General features: G+C 30.3%; 1 protein-coding gene across 2 annotated transcripts in view; it reads right to left on the bottom strand.

Annotated features, from left to right (window-relative positions):
* Window positions 1-17,973, bottom strand: part of pug (pug C-1-tetrahydrofolate synthase, cytoplasmic) — a 136,561-nt gene extending 118,588 nt beyond the window's left edge. Inside the window, exons 1-4 of one of the 2 annotated variants that reach the window (XM_085813017.1) lie at window positions 17,817-17,973; window positions 12,604-12,688; window positions 11,535-11,651; window positions 1,323-1,382 (exon numbers count right to left, since the gene is read on the bottom strand). In XM_085813017.1, coding sequence (XP_085669143.1) covers window positions 1,323-1,382; window positions 11,535-11,651; window positions 12,604-12,688; window positions 17,817-17,845 — 291 coding nt within the window. In that variant the 5' untranslated portion in view covers window positions 17,846-17,973. Of the gene's footprint in view, window positions 1-1,322; window positions 1,383-11,534; window positions 11,652-12,603; window positions 12,689-13,729; window positions 13,851-17,816 lie in introns of those variants that run through there. The other variant, XM_085813018.1, reaches the window with a different exon arrangement.
* Window positions 17,974-19,316: the final 1,343 nt, after the last annotated feature.

Below are 19,316 nucleotides of genomic sequence, written 5' to 3'. Positions count from 1 at the left end.
TTAAAGTATTTTAGAATGGCAATATTTTCTCGTAAAAAAGGCGTGCATTACTAGGTTTTTGCACATGGATAATCCTACATTAAGGACAAATTAACAAAGAAAAGTCTATATACAATCACATTAAATTGTATTTTATTAAGTACATTAAAAGTTGTTAATTCTAAGGAAATTCTAAAATGTGCTGTTATAGAAGATCTATAATTAGAAATTAACAGTTAAATGCTCCCAAGCAGTGAAATTATTTACATTTAAGCAGTTATGATGAAATGTATTATGTAATTTCAATTAAAAGTTAAAAAACTTGAAAATTAAATTTCTTGATTATCTTTTATTCTGCTCCAAAAATAAATAAAAATCCACATGCAAAAATAATTAAAATAAGAAAAACATTTTATTTTGTTACCCAGAAATAAATATCTGATTTCCTTCCTATGAGCATTATATTACATACTTATCAAGGTATAATTTATCAAACTAAAAAATACTTTTAAAGCTATTTTAAATCAATATTTTTTAGAATTTTATTTCTTTAGTAAAAGTAAATGGTTTTAATAAATTATATAGTCAAAATTTACATGCAATTTGATCATTCTTTTAAATGTTAAAAGAATAAAGTGTTCTTTCTTTAAGTAAATGCTTCACTAAAAAAGTAATTACCTTAATAACATACTGTGTATACTGCATATTAATTAATACCTAATTTAACTATGAAATAATAAACATTATTATAAAGAAAGGCATTACATTGAATATGAGTATTAAACCATTTAAAGAAAGATTTTAAAAAATAAAATTTGCAAAAAAAATCATAGCATATTATACAGGAAAAGTAATTCAGAGTTTAATTAAAAATATCACTTTATAGAAAAATGGAATCATTAACAATAACATTAGATTGTAACACAGCAAATTTTAGCACCTGATACAATTCTTAATAATTTTTATGAACACTGTTTTATGCATTTGAAAAGAAAGTTCACATCATGAATACTTATTCCACTAAAAATAAAAAATTTTAAATGAATGCATTAGTTTCAATAACATAAGTGAAAAAAAATTTAGAGAACACATATCGATAAAATTATGCTTCATTTATACTGTCAGACTTAATGATTAGCTTATATATTAATTGAAAATATACTAAAAATATATGTATCCAATTATTCTAATGAACAATCCAATAAAACATTAACTTCTGTTAATTCATAAAAAATGCAGTGCTCTGCTAGGCAGAAATTTATCTTTCATATTAAAAATACAAATCAAACTTATATATACACATTAAAAAGCAAAATTAGCTTAACAGTAACTTAAAATATTACCTCGGCTATTATTCCATGCACACCAGGATCGCAATTCAGTTTTTGAATCACATTTATAACCTAAAATTGGAATAATTTAGTCTGAAGTTTGATAAAGGGAATTAATAGTGTAGTCCAGAATTTAAATACAACTTATTAAAATAAATAAACAGTCACAAGTAATAGTGACTATGATAAAACAATTTTAGGTACTAAATGTAGTTTGAAATACAAAAAAGATCACCAAATGAATCCAGGGTTACATACAGGGCATTTCCGATTCCATGTGTTAAAATTATAAAATAATTTCTTTCTTTCAAGATGTTAAATTTTTAGATTTCAGAATTACTATTTACAGACCACTTATACACATAGGTTATGTTTACAGAAGTTTTACATGAACAGTATCATGCTAAACAAGCTAGTCTTATAAGCCTTCCAGTAACTTTAGAACAAGAAAAAATACATGCCAGATAAAAGAAAATGCCTGATAAAATGAGAGAATTTGCACAAATGTATAATACAGATATTTAAGAAATCTGTATTCAATTAGTCATTATTAAAATTCCCTGCATGACATAAATGATCAAGAGTTTTATCATAACTTAATTTAAGGAAACTTCTGCTTAATTTGTCTTCAGCAAAGAATTTTATTCTCTATTTAGAGACTATTTATTATTTTATGTCGATATCAAATCATTAAAATGAAAAAGAATGAAGAAGAAAACAAATGAATAACTATATGGTAGTGCACAATATACTGAAATATAATTAAGAAAAATTCTGGGCACTTGTTAGCTATCCAGTAAGAACCCAGCGCATTGCAAATGATCTACACTGACTGTTAAAAATAAGATTCTACATACTTGTTAAGTCATTAAGACTATTTAACTGTAAGATTACGTCATTTTTTCTCTTCTTGGCGCCTTGCATGGCGCAGATGTTCATTACAGCAACCCTGTAAACGCTTACTCAGTTTTATTTTTTATTGCTGTTGTTGTTAGTAGTAAGTCATCGCTTGAAAGATGGCACGCATTTGATTAAAGTTGTCGAATAAAATATTTAGTACAGTCCACTTCTAGTTAATTTGAAATTGTTGTATAACAACGCACGCATCGCATGAACACTTTATGGTCCGTCGAGCCGGAGGTAAAAGACATTGTTGCTAAAATTAACTTTTTAGAACATTTAGAATACTTTCGTTTGGTTGTATTACGCATAACTTCATATAGAGTGTTTGGAATGCTTTCGTTTGCGTGTGGATTACGCAATTAAGATTGAATACTGTGTCATCGTTCATTTCCGGTGTTGCTGTCGAGAAATCTGCAATCAGGGTAAGTGATAAATTATTTATTTGTTCATGATGAGTGAATTGAAAGCAATTAAAGCTAACAAAAAGAGTTTAAAATGCAGTATCAGAAAGTTTGAAAATAAGGTAAATTCTACAGTGGATGAAGCAGATATTTCCTTATTGGAGTTATACGAATCAAAAATATTAGAACTTAAAAAGGAATTAAGTAACATTTTCGATTCTTTATTTGCGCATTGTGAAGAAAAGGACACTGACGAATTCATTAGGGAAAAGGAAAATGTAGTAGATAATCTCGATGAAATTCATTTGAAAATTAAAAGAAAAATTTCTGAGATCCGTTCTCAAAGGAATAGCTGCTCAAATGAAAACGGTTCGAGTAAAGACATAATTGTTTCGGATATAAAATTGCCTAAATTGTCTCTTCCAATATTTAGTGGAAAAATCGAAGAATGGATTGAATTTGAGGATTTATTTTCCGCAGCTGTGCATAAAAATAGCAAATTAACTAATGCGCAAAAATTGCAATATTTAAAGAGTTCGTGTAAGGCAGACGCTTTAAATATTATTCAGTCCATTCCAATTTCAGATTCGAATTATGACATAGCATGGAATCTGTTGGTTGAGCGCTATAGCAACAAAAAAGATTTGATCAATTCTATCATAAAGAAATTAATTTCTATACCTCAAACGAGTGATTCTACTTCGTCACTTTTAAAATTTATCGATAAGGTGCATGAATGTTTACGATCCTTGGAAGCATTGGAGCAAAAGGTGGAAGAATTTTCAGACACGTTAATTGTTTATTTATTAGTTGAAAAGTTGGATAGAAATACTCGGTGTTGGTGGGAAAGGTCACTTAAAAAAGACGAGATAGGAACGGTTAAACAACTGACGTTTTTTGAAGGAACACGCTCGCACCCTATCACATTACAAACCTCCGCATGGGGAATCGAAACGCTCATTTAATACCAAAGCTCTTACATCACTTTCGGAAAATTCAAAAAATTGTCCTTATTGTAAAGCTGATCATTTATTGTTGAAATGTGCACAATTCTTAAATCTAACAGTCAAGAAACGATTGGAATTTGTAAAGACAAAAAAAATTATGTTTCAATTGCTTATCTTCGGTCCATACAATCAAGGACTGTAAAAGTTCTAATACATGCAGAAAATGTCAGAAATTTCACAATTCGCTCTTACATTTTGATCGAAATGAAGAAAATTTCGATAGAGCAAACGGCACATCGAATCAAATCACAAACAAGACTAATAAATTAAGTAGTAATCTTTCTCCAAATGTTGATACATTTACTCCAATGGCAAACATCCAAAAGGTTAGTGACACTAATGAAACCAACCAAACAAAGTCCATTAACGGTACTGCGCTGAATATTTCCAGTTCTTTTAATAAACAAGTTCTACTTTCAACTGCAATTATTTTCGTTAAGGGTAACGATGGAAAATTTATCTCGCTGAGAGCCTTGCTGGATTCCGGTTCTCAAAATAATTTCATTACTAAACAAGGTGCTGAGTTATTGAATTTGAAGAAAAGAAAAATAAACGCTTCTATTTCAGGTATCAATGGTACAGTTATGAGTGTTAAGGAAAAAGCTATAGCAACCATCCCTAACGCTACTAGAGATTTTATTCGTACCTTACAATTTTTTGTTCTTCCAAAAATAACTCGCGTAACGCCTGCTAGATATATAAACATTCCTGATGTTAAGCAGTTGCAACTCATTGGTTTAGCTGATCCAGAGTTTTATAAACCTGGTCAAATACATGTTTTATTATCTAACAAAATATTTTTTGATTTACTGGGAACAAATAGAATAAATATGCAAGACCTGATTCTCCATCAGTCAGTTTTTGGATACATCGTTAGCGGGTCAGTGCGCATGCCGCAGCAAGGCAGTGTTGATAATTTTTGTGGGTTTGTGGAAAATGGGGATAATTTATCTGACAACATGAGAAGGTTTTGGGAGATTGAAGGTATTAATGAAGCAAAAAAAGTGAAAAGTCAGGAAGAGGAATTTTGTGAACAGCACTTTCTTCGTACACACGCGAGGCAAGATGATGGCAGATATGTAGTGGAAATGCCAATTAAGGAGGAAGGACTTAGCCTTTTAGGGGAATCGAGAGAAAACGCTAGCAAAAGACTGAATTATCTACTTAAACGCTTCACTCGCAATCCCACAATGAAACACTTATACGAAGATTTCATTAAGGAATATAATGAATTAGGCCATTCCGAAGAAATTGATGAAGGGGATAGCTCTAGTTTCTCATATTATCTTCCTCACCATGGGGTTTTCAGACCCGAGAAACCTAGCACTAAACTTAGGGTAGTGTTCCATGCCACTGCTCCTACGACTACTGGAATTTCGTTAAACGATATTCTGCTGAATGGAGGGTTAGTTCAAGACGAACTATTTGATATTATTTGCAGATTTCAAACGCATAAAATTGCCTTCACAGCAGACATTGTAAAAATGTATCGTCAGATTTTGATTAAAGAACATCAAAGAGATTTATTACGCATCTTATGGAAGAGTAGTGAAGAAGAACCAGTTAAGGTCTATAGACTGAAGACTATAACTTACGGTACTTCCAACGCACCATATCTAGCAACACGCACACTTAATCAATTAGCAGAAGACGAGAAAAATAATTTTTCGTTAGCAGCGCCAATAGTACAAAGGGATTTTTATGTCGATGACGTACTCACAGGAGCCCATACTCTAATAGAGGCTAAAGAATTACAGTCGCAATTGATTAACCTATTATCACGTGGAGGAATGCGTCTGCACAGATGGTGTGCTAATCATCCTGATCTTTTGCAGTTTTCGGATGGACAAGAGGAATATTCTTTCAGTAATTTCGATGACGATCAGAGCATCAAAACTTTAGGATTATTATGGAATCCAAAGATAGATTGTTTTTCGTACAAATCAACCATCAAGAAACCAACTACTTACACAAAGAGAACAGTGTTGTCTGATATTGCTCGCATTTATGATCCATTAGGACTGCTTGGTCCAGGGATAACAAAAGCAAAAATCTTCATCCAAAGACTTTGGTTATTGAAGCTTGATTGGAACGATCCGCTACCCGAAAGGATAATTAAGGATTGGCAACTTTTTATTGATTCAATGCAATCTATCAACAATTTGAAAGTCAGTAGATATGTTTTACAGGATAGTTTTTCTGATATACAAATTCATGGATTTTCAGATGCATCAGAACACGCATACGGAGTAGCCATCTATTTACGCTGTAGAAGTGACAATAATTTATCTTCACATTTGCTTTGCAGCAAGTCCAGAGTAGCTCCACTAAAACCGCTGACAGTACCTCGACTGGAACTCTGCGCAGCTGTACTGCTAGCACAGCTTGTTGCAAAGGTGGTGCCTTTATTGAAATTGGACATCAGCAAAATATGTCTGTGGTGTGACTCAACCATAGTGTTAGCATGGCTTCAGAATCCCCCGCATGTACTAAAAACTTTTGTTGCTAATCGAGTGTTGCAGATCCAAGACCTAACACAGACATGCCAGTGGAATTATGTGCGTTCAGAGGAGAACCCAGCAGACCTTATTTCCCAAGGACTGAATTTTGACAAGCTGCATGATGCTGATCTGTGGTGGAAAGGTCCTCCATTCTTGAGTGAAGGTGTCATACCTAACAAGAACATTGACTTTAAACAATTAGAAAAAACAGAGACATTTTCTAATGAACTGAGAAAAAGAACTGACATTGCTTGTTTATGCACTTTGCCTTCAAAATTTATTGATAATATTCTAGATATCACTAACAATTATTTAAAATTATTACATATTGTTAGTTATATTTTCAGGTTCATTTGGAACTCTAGGTGTTCAAAACAGAAAGGAGCACAGAGAAGAACAGGAGGAGTAAGTTCAAAGGAGTTAAATGAGGCAGAATCCTTTTTAGTAAGAGAGGTTCACAAAAGGGAGTTTTTATTCAGATTACAACTCCCTCGCACAAGGTAAACCCATTAATAATAAAAGTAATTTACTTTCTTTGAACCCTTTTTTGGATGCAAATAATGTAATGAGAGTAGGAGGCCGATTACAAGGGGGCAATGTAATGTTTTCACAAAAACATCAAATAATTTTGCCTGTTAAATGCAAACTAACTAAGATGATTGCTGAGCATTATCATCGGAAATATTTACACGTAGGTTCGCAAGCATTATTGTGTTTTATGAGACAGAAATTTTGGCCATTACAAGGTAGGAATTTAACTAGAAAGATTACCCATGAACGTATAATTTGTAGTAAAAATAAACCAGTCACTATCGAACAAATTATGGGGTCATTACCTGCAGAGCGCGTAAATCCAAGCTCACCCTTTAATCATGTCGGCACCGATTTTTGCGGTCCATTTTTTATTAGGTACAAGGGACAGAGGAAAGGAACTCTTCATAAGGTATATTTAGCTCTTTTCATTTGCCTTATAACAAAGGCAGTGCATCTCGAACTAGTGAGTGATCTCACCACTGACGCATTTATTGCCACCTTAAACAGATTTATTGCTAGGCACGGAAAATGCTCAATCATTTTCTCAGACAACGCAAAAAACTTCGTTGGCGCAAATGCCGAATTGCAAAGAATTAACAATTTAATTAGAAATCCTGACAAAAAATTAGCAGATTATTTAGGTGAAGAAGGAATAGTATGGAAGTTTATTCCCCCACGGACACCTAATTTTGGTGGACTATGGGAATCTGGAATAAAATCCGTGAAATATCACTTAAAGCGGATTGTAGGTAATGCAAGGTTGACTTTCGAGGAGTTATTAACTGTAGTAACTCAGATAGAGTCTGTTTTAAATTCTCGCTCTATTACTCCCTTATCTTCCGATGTAAATGATTTAGAGGCATTAACACCAGGCCATTTTCTCATTGGAAGACCCTTGAATGCTATAGTAGAACCCGAATTAATTGATATACCTGAAAACAGACTCTCAAGATGGAAACGAACTACCAGATTTGTCCAGTTGATATGGAATCGTTGGCATAGGGACTATTTAAACACACTACAACAGCGTTCAAAATGGAAGGTAGAACAAACGAATATTAAAATAGGTATGCTAGTACTAGTTAAGGAGGATGAGCTTCCTGTCTGTAGAGGGGTGTTAGGGCGCATTACAAGAATTTTTCCTGGAGTTGACGGTAAGGTTAGAGTAGTAGAAATACAGACAGCAAAGGGCATCATTAAGCGTGGAATTACAAAAATTGCAATTTTACCCCAAGAAGAAGCTTCCTAAGTTAGTTAAGTGTTAGCTTATTATTATAAAACTTGTATTGTAAATTGTATTGTGCACAAAAATTTGTATTGAAAATTGAATATTATTATATTGAATTAAGAGATGTTATTCGTATTGCATTATTGTATAAGGTAGTAATTGTACAATTTTGTAGGTTATTATGAGTATTATCGTACGAAATTATTGAAGTAACCCTTCAATGCCGGGGGGTATGTTAAGTCATTAAGACTATTTAACTGTAAGATTACGTCATTTTTTCTCTTCTTGGCGCCTTGCATCGCGCAGATAGATGTTCATTACAGCAACCCTGTAAACGCTTACTCAGTTTTATTTTTTATTGCTGTTGTTGTTAGTAGTAAGTCATCGCTTGAAAGATGGCACGCATTTGATTAAAGTTGTCGAATAAAATATTTAGTACAGTCCACTTCTAGTTAATTTGAAATTGTTGTATAACAACGCATGCATCGCATGAACAATACTTTTTAAAAATTTAATAGGGCCAGCTTTTCAAAATTAAATTTTAAAAACTGATTTAAAGGGGCACTAATTCTTAGTTTAAAAATGAAACTTTTATTTTTTTATTTTCTGGTGAGTATTATTTCAGAATCACATTTAAAAAAATTGTCCTCTGTAGCTTGTCTCTGTCTCCATATGAACTCAAATAAGAAAGAAGGCAAGTGATGATAAACTGTACAACATTGTCATTTATTTTTTCATTCTGCTGATCTCCACTTATGCTCATCATTTGTTGTTAAATGTTGTAGATAAAATAAAGACCCACTGTTAGAAGCAATAGTCTTTGCAAAATTGGAGGAAGAATGACAACTAAAATAAATACACTACCAAACAAAAAAAAAAAAAAAAAAAAAAAAAAAAAAGAAGAAGAAGAAGCTGTGATAGAATATATCATTAGAAGAATATGAAATAAATAATAATAATAATACTTTTTGAAGCACTAAATTGATTAAAAGGTGCAATAAGAAAACAATATTTACAAAGCTCTTATCCCAGATTAAATTAATTTGGGACAACTGATATTTTGTGCAACCGTTCTGCGTCTGTTACACACTGCAAATTAATCAGCTATGTGGATTGTAGCAGGATACACATACATGCAATTACATATACATTCCATAAACAATTTAGCTATAAACATGTGTATAAACATAAAGCTATTTAAAACATGTGCATAAACCAATTATACGCATGTTTTAAATGATGATGATGATAAAAAAAGTCTCTATGCTGATATCATTTGGCTGAAAAATGTTTCCAAAGCAGTGAAACAATTATACACATCTTCAAAATAAGGTAAAAAAAATTGTTTTAAACAGGTATTTGTCCCCAAAATATAAATGTATGATAAGCTCTAAATGCTATACAACATCTTAATCTTCTCTTAATCATGCAGGATTGAATTAACTCCAAATGTTATACAATTGTTACACTTTTCCAAAATATATGTAAGCATTCATTTCATTGGAATTCAAACTCTGCCATTTTATGCCATTAATATTATCTTAGTATCACAGAGCCTATATGTGTAAAATTATACAGGTATTTTTAATTCACATGATTCAGAATATAGCAAAAAAAAGTAAATACTACCACTTTCATTCTGTAGCTAAAAGCTGAAGTTACCTATTTATTTATATTATTATTTGAATTTGAATTTTAAAATATTACTACGATGTTTCAAAACCATGCAGGATGTTTACTCCGTCCCTCTATTAGGAGAAGTTATATGCAGAAAGTACAGATACCATCTATTAATGATGTTTTACTTTAAAAAAGGATTGAAGTTTATGTTGTGAATAAAGTTTCAAGAACATAGGACGTGCTGAAAAAATCTAATTATTAGCCATACATTGTAAATTTCCTAGTCTTAATCACATGAATGCCATGGTAATGTGCATGTTGAATAATACAGCATAGCAAACAAGGAATAAAAGTAATCATGGAAGAGGATTTTAGAAAATTACTGTCATTAGAAGTACATACAAAGAATAGAAAATAATTAGATACTACCTTCAGATTTATATAAGGTCTTTAATATGGGCTGTTTTTCAAAAATAAATTTTTTAAAAATAATGTTGATATGTTGATTTTTTGTTTAAAAATAATAATTTTTTATTTATTTGGATCTGTCCTTACAGCAAAATAAAGAAAATAACATTTGAAAAGCATAAGTTGATTCAATGATTCAATTCTATTTATCAATGTATAAAGTTTGAAGTAAAATTAATTCCACGCGGTTTGGGATGGACCAAAGTTTGTGGACCTGGATTGCACAAAGTTATTGTAGACAACCAGTTTCAGTTACTAATTTAGCACTGCTTGGATGGTCATGATGATAAGTCTCTGTACTGAATATTTGACTGGCTGAAAAATGAATATAACTTGCATGATTTCCAAACAGGAGGAAAAAGACATACATCTTAATTTCAAAAGTAAATAGAGCATTAAAATTATTCTATGTGGATGACTGTCCTTAAAATAGCATAAATGACAAATCATCAAGATAATGTTAGTATCTTTAACTGAATTTAATCTCAGTTAAGATAAATTTAATGCATATATATATATATATATATATATATATATATATGCAATGAAACTGTGGCTAGATGACATGACATGAATGATATGATTGTGAATGCGGTACAAACTTGCATTAAAATGTCCGATGAAACAGGATTTTCCCCCGATTCACTGTGAACATAGCTTAACAAACCTGTGTATAATTTTTCATAATTAGAACTGGCCAAAGAATTTAATGGCAGAACAATTTTGGAGGCATTGAAATACGAACACTGAGACGTAGATGTCTAGAAATACTAACTGCATAGATACTTGATGCTTAGAGCATCCATCCAGAAGAAGCAGTTGAGCCGGATTAAATTCCTTTTATTTATTTAAATTCCCATTTTGTGGCCACAATTCACTTGGCACTCTACTCGTGCCTATTAAAGAACATTTACAATTTTGATATTATTGCCATAGAAGTGAATATAGCAGCACACACATCATTGCAGAAAGGCTTCTGGCCAGGAGGAAAGCACAAGCAAAAGTGGCGCATCAGTTCATTGAAAGAAGGGAGTGAGTCAGAAGTTTCAGTTTTTAGTTTTGGTTTACAATTCAGTGACTGGTCAAGAGGCATCTGCATTAAGGGTTACGAAAGATGGCATGATTAATTTTAATGAAGCAGCTTAGACTTAAGCGCTATTTTTAGAATACATAGATGAAGTTCCCAAAGGAAATAGAAAATAAAAGAGGTTAAAGTGAATAAAATTTATAAGTTTGCTTTCATATTTTTTATCTTACACACACACACACACATATATATATATATATATATATTATTTCTAGCAGTAACACTTGATATACATCATTAACCAGAGTGAAAATGCTCAGCTCAAACACACAAGGAGAAACAACTAACCAAAAACGTATAAAAAGAAAGTAGAAACATCAAACGGTTAACTGTAAATAGACAATCATGTCAATAACAAAAGTCAATTGGTCTTTAATTGATTTTTGTTAAATTTCATAGATAAAAAACTTATAAATTTATATTTAGCTATACTTCGTATTTTAGAACAAAAATTTTCAAAATCTTGAATACATACTGAAGAAGTTTCACTTGCTGGAGAAATGTGTACAACATCTGCAGTTATTCCACACTGGTTTAGAACATATTTTATACATGAAGTAGCAACAGTATCATTTTCTGCTTTCGAAGTTAGCTATTAAAAAGACTGAACAGAATAAATAACAATGCAAGTGAAAACAGATAGCAAAATTTTCACAAATACATATGAATAATCTTATCACAATAAATCAGAGACATTTAATTTATTTTCCCATAATATAGATTTTCATCTATACTGAACATTAAGGCAGTCAAATTTATGACTATCCCAAATGCATATTTGTGGAAAAAAAACTTTAAAAATCATTTAACAATCTCAAAATAAAACTTGCAACTATCTCTTAGACAGACGAACAAATGCATTTTAAGGTGAACAGGAAATGCATGCTAATATAGTATATAAGGTGCTCTACCACCGAGTTCATTTAGACTATATATCTAGTAGTACTGTTTTCTGACAAGAATGTTTTAGAGGTCTAACTGTTATCATACCAAGGAAAGAATTCAACATAAATCACATTCCAGCCTTTGGGAAATGAGGTGGTTTTACCTCAAACTAACTAGTAAAAAGGTCAAAATAATGAAAAGGTTATGTGATACTACTAATAATGTCAAATATCATCCAATATGATGCTTATAACTATCATAAAAGCAGCTGCAGGCTTTGCCAACTTTCCAAAATGAAAGTTTAATACATACATTATAAAATTTCCAATAGTTGTAATTCCAAATAGAAAAAATTCTGTTTGGAAATAATACACATTATAGATCAGTAGCTTCACATAAAATTGCATTATAAACTTCATATAAAAATCTTTTACAAATGAAAAGAAATTAAATGAAAACAGAAACATAATTTAAGAAGTAAATAGCAAGAGTACCTCTGCAATGAAATGTGACTAAACGTATTTTATACTTTTCTTTTATTCACACTTAATATAAATAAACTTTACTCATGTTTCATATAAATGTAATTGTCAGTACTATATGAAGTGTAAAAGCATTCATGGGAAACTTTAGATAAAATAATTTTTCAAAAGTATTACTTGTATCACTGCTACAGTTGGTTGAAAACTAGGATGTTGCTCCTTAAGATTTACCAGTTCATTCTTAAGGCTGGTTACAAGAGGCCTAAGAATAAATGAATTACATATATTGTAATTTAAAACAGCAAACACAATTTTAATTAAAAATAATTTTGCATTTATTCAATAGTATATAAAAGCAAGCAAAAGTAGCTTTACTATATGTCAACTTTGCAATTTTGATCCGAGATTTAGCAACTGAATTGAAATTATTGTAATAACAAGTTCTACCAATCTCTATGCCAATTTCTGAATGGAAAGAAATGATATGTTCATTCATATTTTATACAAGCGTCACAAATTTGTGCAGTTGTTTAAAATTTGCCGGTAATTAAAAAACTGGTATTAAAATTCTCATAATGGCAAAAATGACTTGGAATTAAATGTAATACACTACAAAAAAAATTTAAATACTATTTTAAGAAATGTTTTTCCTATTATGCAGCTACTCTAATGGAACTATCTGACAAACTGCACTCTATTTTTACTGAACTATTTTTAGAATTAATTATTAGTAGAAACTTAAAGATGTAGTAGTAAAAACTCTAGTAGATGCTTAATGTGTTTTAAGCATCGGTTAATAAATATTTTGATTACAGTCTTATACCAATGCTCCTTAGGACTAAAAAATATAGAAATCAAATACAATAGTATACCATGAGATACATATCCAGTTTTTAGATTTGGATTAGATTATTTGAATTTGATAAGCATATTTAGGGACATTTCTAGACAATAAATTAACAAAGCCCTAATAAAATATAGAAAAATGGGAAGTATAAAGAGCCGGTAAAAAATGATCAGAGTAGAATACATATATTATACAGCATTCACAATAATTCTTAGAGCTTAAATCTAAAAAAAAAACTAAATTTTTTATTCATTACTTTCATTACTACTCAAGCAAAAAAATTCATCTGATACATTTTGTTTCTGTGTTAATACTGTAGTGACAATATTCATATTTGCATTTAATTTATTAAAAGTTTAACAAATTACAGTTCATCAGCATAGGTCTAAAATATTTAGTAATTACATTTTGATGGACTATGTTATTAAAACAACAAAAATATCAATATTTTAATACATGCATCTTTTGAAAATGGCTGTAATCTTTTTACTGGACTAACATCTTATCAACCAATCAGAATTTCATCTATTGATTCTGACAATCTAAGTTACTCATTTAATATTGAGACATTTATCTGGTAATGTGGTATCACTTGCAAAACATAACTACTGTATGTTACAAATTGCGAACAACCTCCTTATGTGTAAAAAAAAAAAGGTCAAGGTAAAAATCTGAACTTTGATGTCACTGATACTGCAGAATAAGAGCTATTATTCATGTGGGAATGAAGATAAGATAATATGAAGTTAGATGTTATTTATTACTGAAGGAGTAAATGCTCAGAAAAATGAATGAAATAAATGTGATAAGAACAAATAATTTTATCTTTAATTAAAATACATACACACATAAAGATTAAAAGATAAAAAGTTCAGAGATTAAATGAATTCATGATATAAATGCTTTATTAGCTTTCAAAACCTTTTACAATTAATAATAGCAATTTATTATAATTAGTTATGAAATCTGTGTATTACATTTTCCATAAAATTTGAAATAAAAATCATTATCATTAATGTTTATGCATGTAACTCACTCATTACCAAAAATTTTTAAAAGCAACTTTCCATATTACAAAATTCTTTGGACAGACAAATTTGCAAATTTCTAGATTGAGTAAGCAATTCTGCTTTTACCCTTTTTATGAAACAATACATAAATTTGGCTAATATTTGCATAAGATATTGATGAAGCAATAACTTTTATAAACAATACAACTAATGTATTCCATTTCAGAACTAAATAATGTTATATGGCAATTTAGCTGCCAATAAATCCTAACATGAAGCAATACTTTAAGCAGTATTAAAAAGCATCAATATATTTTTTAAAAAATTCTATACCCATTATCGGAGAAAAGTAATATACAGTCAAAAGTCTTTAATCCGGACTCATCGGGACTTCGCCGATTCCGGATTATCGATTTTTCCGGATTATAGATCATCAGTTTAAATCTGGTACGAAGGCATGCAGAAATTATAAAATTAAAAATATCAAACCGTAATTTATGAAATAAAGAGCAAGTATGATCTAAAGGGTATCAAAATTTACGAAAAAAAAAAAAAAAAAGCTTAATATTTATTTGTTTACTTTATTAAACATTTCTTTCAAAGCGCACATGCGTAAAGCATACATTATGCATAGTTGAAATTAGAAAATTGCAACCAGAAAACTATTTGATGTGTATTCGTGATATTTATAATGACGACGAATTTGATTTAACTCATATCAAAGACGGAGTACATTGAGATGAAATACTCAATTTAGTAAGGAATTATAAGCCGAATAAAATAAAAACATCTGCCCTGAAGATAAGGATAGTGCTGACAGATCAACTTCCAGTTCATTACGCGCCACGGCATCCCCCCCCCTCCCGCAGAGCAAAACTGATGAACAGATTTCGGGATGGTTAGAGAAACAAAAGATATGCCTTTATCCATTTTTTGCAGCAATTCCACTTTTTGTTTGATGTACATCAAAGCACGCTTTTGCTTTGTAGATCCTTTGGCAGCTCCAGAATCGGAAATTCTTTTTGACATAATTGAAAGTTCAAGCTTACTTTTATAAAATTGCTCTAACAGTCTGCAAAAAATAATAAGCCGGATCCAATTCGAAGATTAAGGAACAACGCAATCTCCAACATTAACTGAAATAGATAATTAGAGAATTTTAGCTTAGCTTATACCGTTCGTTATACATTAAACGCGCATGCGTAAATGCACATGCAGAAAGTTTGTAGCTTTGAGGTCCGGATTATGGACGTTCGGATTAAAGACTTTTGACTGTAGTACAAAATTTGAGACCCAGAATCCTGGAAACTACAGGATTCAGGATTTTGGAAATTTTTAGATTTTTGATCCTCACTTTAACCCATCTGACTGGCATGACTGCCTTTATTTAGTCATGAGATTATTTTGTCTCTGGGTGTATATTAAGTTATAATTTTAAAAGTTTAATTATATTAGTTAATAATTTGCTTTCTTATTTTCTTTAATATGTATGTCATCTTAATAAATGGAAGTTTATGAAAACAGAAACTAAAATAAGTAATACAAATTTAGCTATTAAATGTGGGTTCCAATATAAATATTCATGAGCAAATCCAAAAACCCATGTTACTAAGAGAGTTAAATCTAGTATGGCAACTTTGAGTTTATTGTTTAGGTCAGGAAAAAAAATTTTAACCTCCCCCCCCCCTGGTGTCACTCAAGGGTGGAAAGTGGTCAACATCAGTACAGTGTCAATAAGTGCCCTATCAATGGTACGATTCCCTAGCCAGCATGTGTCTGAAAGTGGCAAGCTGGAATTTAAGGAGACTCCTCCTTTTTGTTGAATATTATATTCTCCATTCCTACACTTTGTGCTGTATTTAGATTTACATCTAATTAAAAAATATATCCATTTTGACAAATAACTGAAAAGCTTTGTTATCACATAGCACCTCTTTCTAAATACACTGATTGGTATATTACTGTATCTAGTAATATACCAATCTGTACTTCTATCTATTTTTACTAACTTCAGTTTTGTATTTAAATCAACTTATAATGGTTGTATTGTTGAGTGTATTACGTTGCTTTCAGGACAAGAAAGATGAAAAATTAGCAATGCACTCATCGTTCGAACTCTGAATCTTGTAACTTCTAGCCAAACATGCTTCCAATTACATTACAAAGATATACATAAGGAAAGAGGCATTCTTCCCATAGACATAATAGACTTAAGCCAGTTGGAGAATGAGAAAAAGTGAGAAGAGGAAGCTAAATGCAAGTGGTCATAAATTATCATTCCCCACATTTTAGTCTTAGCATCATCTGTAATGTAAATCAGCAATGCCTTCATCAGGATTTGAGTTTTGGACATCCTGACTAATAGCTAGATGTGCTTCCAATTATACCTCAAAGGCATACAATAAAGAGGGGAGAAAAATCCTTATAATATAATCAAACAAAGAATAATTTACAAATTTATTAGTTCTCAGCAGTGAAAAATTACTACAAATGATATTTTTTAATTAAAAAAAAAGTGAAAAGAATCCACAGTAGCACCTTTCTTACTGAATAAGAGCTACACTCATTGTTAATATTACTATAATAAATTACACACTTTTCATATTCTTCAAACATAACTTACAGAACTATACTCAAATTTGGTAAAAAAAAAAAAAAAAAAAAAAAAAATCTTGATGTTAAAAATTAGGCTTTCTAAACATGAGATAAAGAATGCAACTACTGATGATTTATTATATATTCTGCCTGTATTTACCTTAAAAAATGCAAATTATCATTAACTGCTAAAAGGCTAAAGCTTATTAAAGTATCTCTTAGCTTTTCATTCCTAAGTTTCAAACAAATTAATCAATATTTTTGCTTTATGCTAAGATTATTTTTTAAAGTTGAATATACAAGATATGACATTTAAAATATTACAATATCATGTCACATGATGTTATCATAATTTTCTCACTGATTTCTTATTGATCTATGATATTTGCATAATGCTTGCCATTAAATTTGTCAATCATTCTAACAAATGTTACATAATATCCAGCGAATAATTAAAAGACCATACTATATAATTAACCCTTTGTAAAGACTTCTCCACATTTAAGCAATTAAATGTGATATTTTACTTAGTAGGAATCTTAAAATAAAAAAATTAAATATGAGAAGCATGTAAATAAAATATAAGTTTGCACTACAATTAAAACGTATTCAAACCTTTTAAAATGATTTATACATGCTTGTTTCATTTAACTTCTAATGAAAAAAATTCTTTATGTTTATTTTATTTAAATACAAATTTGATCTTGTATAAAAATTCCTTCCCCCCCCCCCTCTCTTCCTAACTCTTTTTCATTTTTAACTGTTGAATCTGAAGTACCTACGCAAATAACTTTAAAACATACTTTTTTTTTAGTGAATATCTGATCTCATCAACAAGTAGTTAAGCAATTAAATGAAAGTTTATATATTTCGAATTGTTGTACCACTTTTCTCATCCAAAACAGGCATATAAATTAAAACAAAATAAAATTTCTCACTGGATTTTGTCAAATATAGAAGCCTCCATTTCTAGCTACGCCAGTGTAATTCAAAGAGATTGAACAACGACTTCTTTTTTTTTAATAAGCTGATGTAAGTAAACAAAATAAGCCGGTCACATGAGCATTAATAACAGCAGCAGACGACGCTGGGTTACTGCATATCAGCTGATTGCTGAATGATAGTTGAAGTTTATACCACCAGAGAGAGCACTTCCCAGCCTTCCAAAGAAAGGCTGATTCTCTAGCGGCAAGTAGCTGACATAAAAAAAAAAAAAAAAAAGGCCGTGCTAATAACGGTCTCGTTCCAGCACTTTAATAAGTAGCGTAAAATGTGAACAATATCAATTAAGAAAGGAAAATATTTATTTTGTATATTTTAATATACTTTAAAAGAGAAAAAGAAATCCAAATTTAAGTCCCATAGTTTATCATTTTCTTCTAAATTTTTTTGTTAGTGCTTCAGAAGCAAACTAAAGAAACTTTGATAAATATTAATGACGAATAATCATAATTCTATATAATAATTATTATTTTTTAATATTTAACAAAGATTCCTCTATTCTTTATTATACTTCTTTATAATGAAGAATAGAGGGAATAACTGAATTGTGAAAAAACAATTCCCTTCAGGAAATCGGCCCGTTATCTTTTCTTTAAAGTGATTAAATTAAAAGTGATTAATCTTTAAAGTGGTTACCTTTGCCGAATAATCTTCGGAGGCGCCAGTTTGACTCCTTTAAGGATGTGGGCGAGACTTTATTATGAAGTGAAAAATATATTTGTACTGTATTAATGTACAGTACTGACTTAATACCCAAATTCTGTTTTCGAAAACTCTCAAATACCGTGATAAATTAGTTTAATGGAACTTTTATATAATTCGGATAACAGGGTTGTAATCCTAATGCATGAGAATTATAACAAACTAAATATCAAATATGAATACGTATTTCATACTGGTCTCAAAGCCTAACTTTATGGGTAAAGAAATATAACTCAATTATATCATAATAAATTAAGATTTTCAAGGTCTGTTGAAGAACTGAAGAACAAATTAGCTCAGTTGAGCAAACAGATGTACTTTCTCTCTCTCGGGGCTACAACATCATTGAATTCCTCTCTACTCAGATGTTCACTATCTATTACTTTAGTTTCTCTAATGATTAGACCTAAATGTAATTTTTATGCTTCTGGGAAAATTAATTTAGGTTTTTTCTGTAACAAATATTACTAAATTTATTACAGCATGTTCGCGCGCAGTGTGAGATAGCATTATTCATCAATAATGCAGGCTAAACAAAAACTAATCAACAATTTTTACAGGTACAGAACACTATAGTGGATACTGATTTGACGTTTTTTTACATAGTAGTTGTGGAGCTAATTTTGAATTTTCAAGTTACTTAATTTAATTTCACATACACTGAATTCGTTAAAATGTTTAGAAATTTATATATGTTCAATTATGTGTTTTTAAATAACAACGTTGGAGAGACA

This window comes from Stegodyphus dumicola, chromosome 3, assembly GCF_044657685.1.
Source record: "Stegodyphus dumicola isolate Sdum_Otavi_A_Nest chromosome 3, ASM4465768v1".
NCBI lineage: Eukaryota > Metazoa > Arthropoda > Arachnida > Araneae > Eresidae > Stegodyphus > Stegodyphus dumicola.
This window is presented reverse-complemented; position numbering and strand designations above follow the sequence as displayed.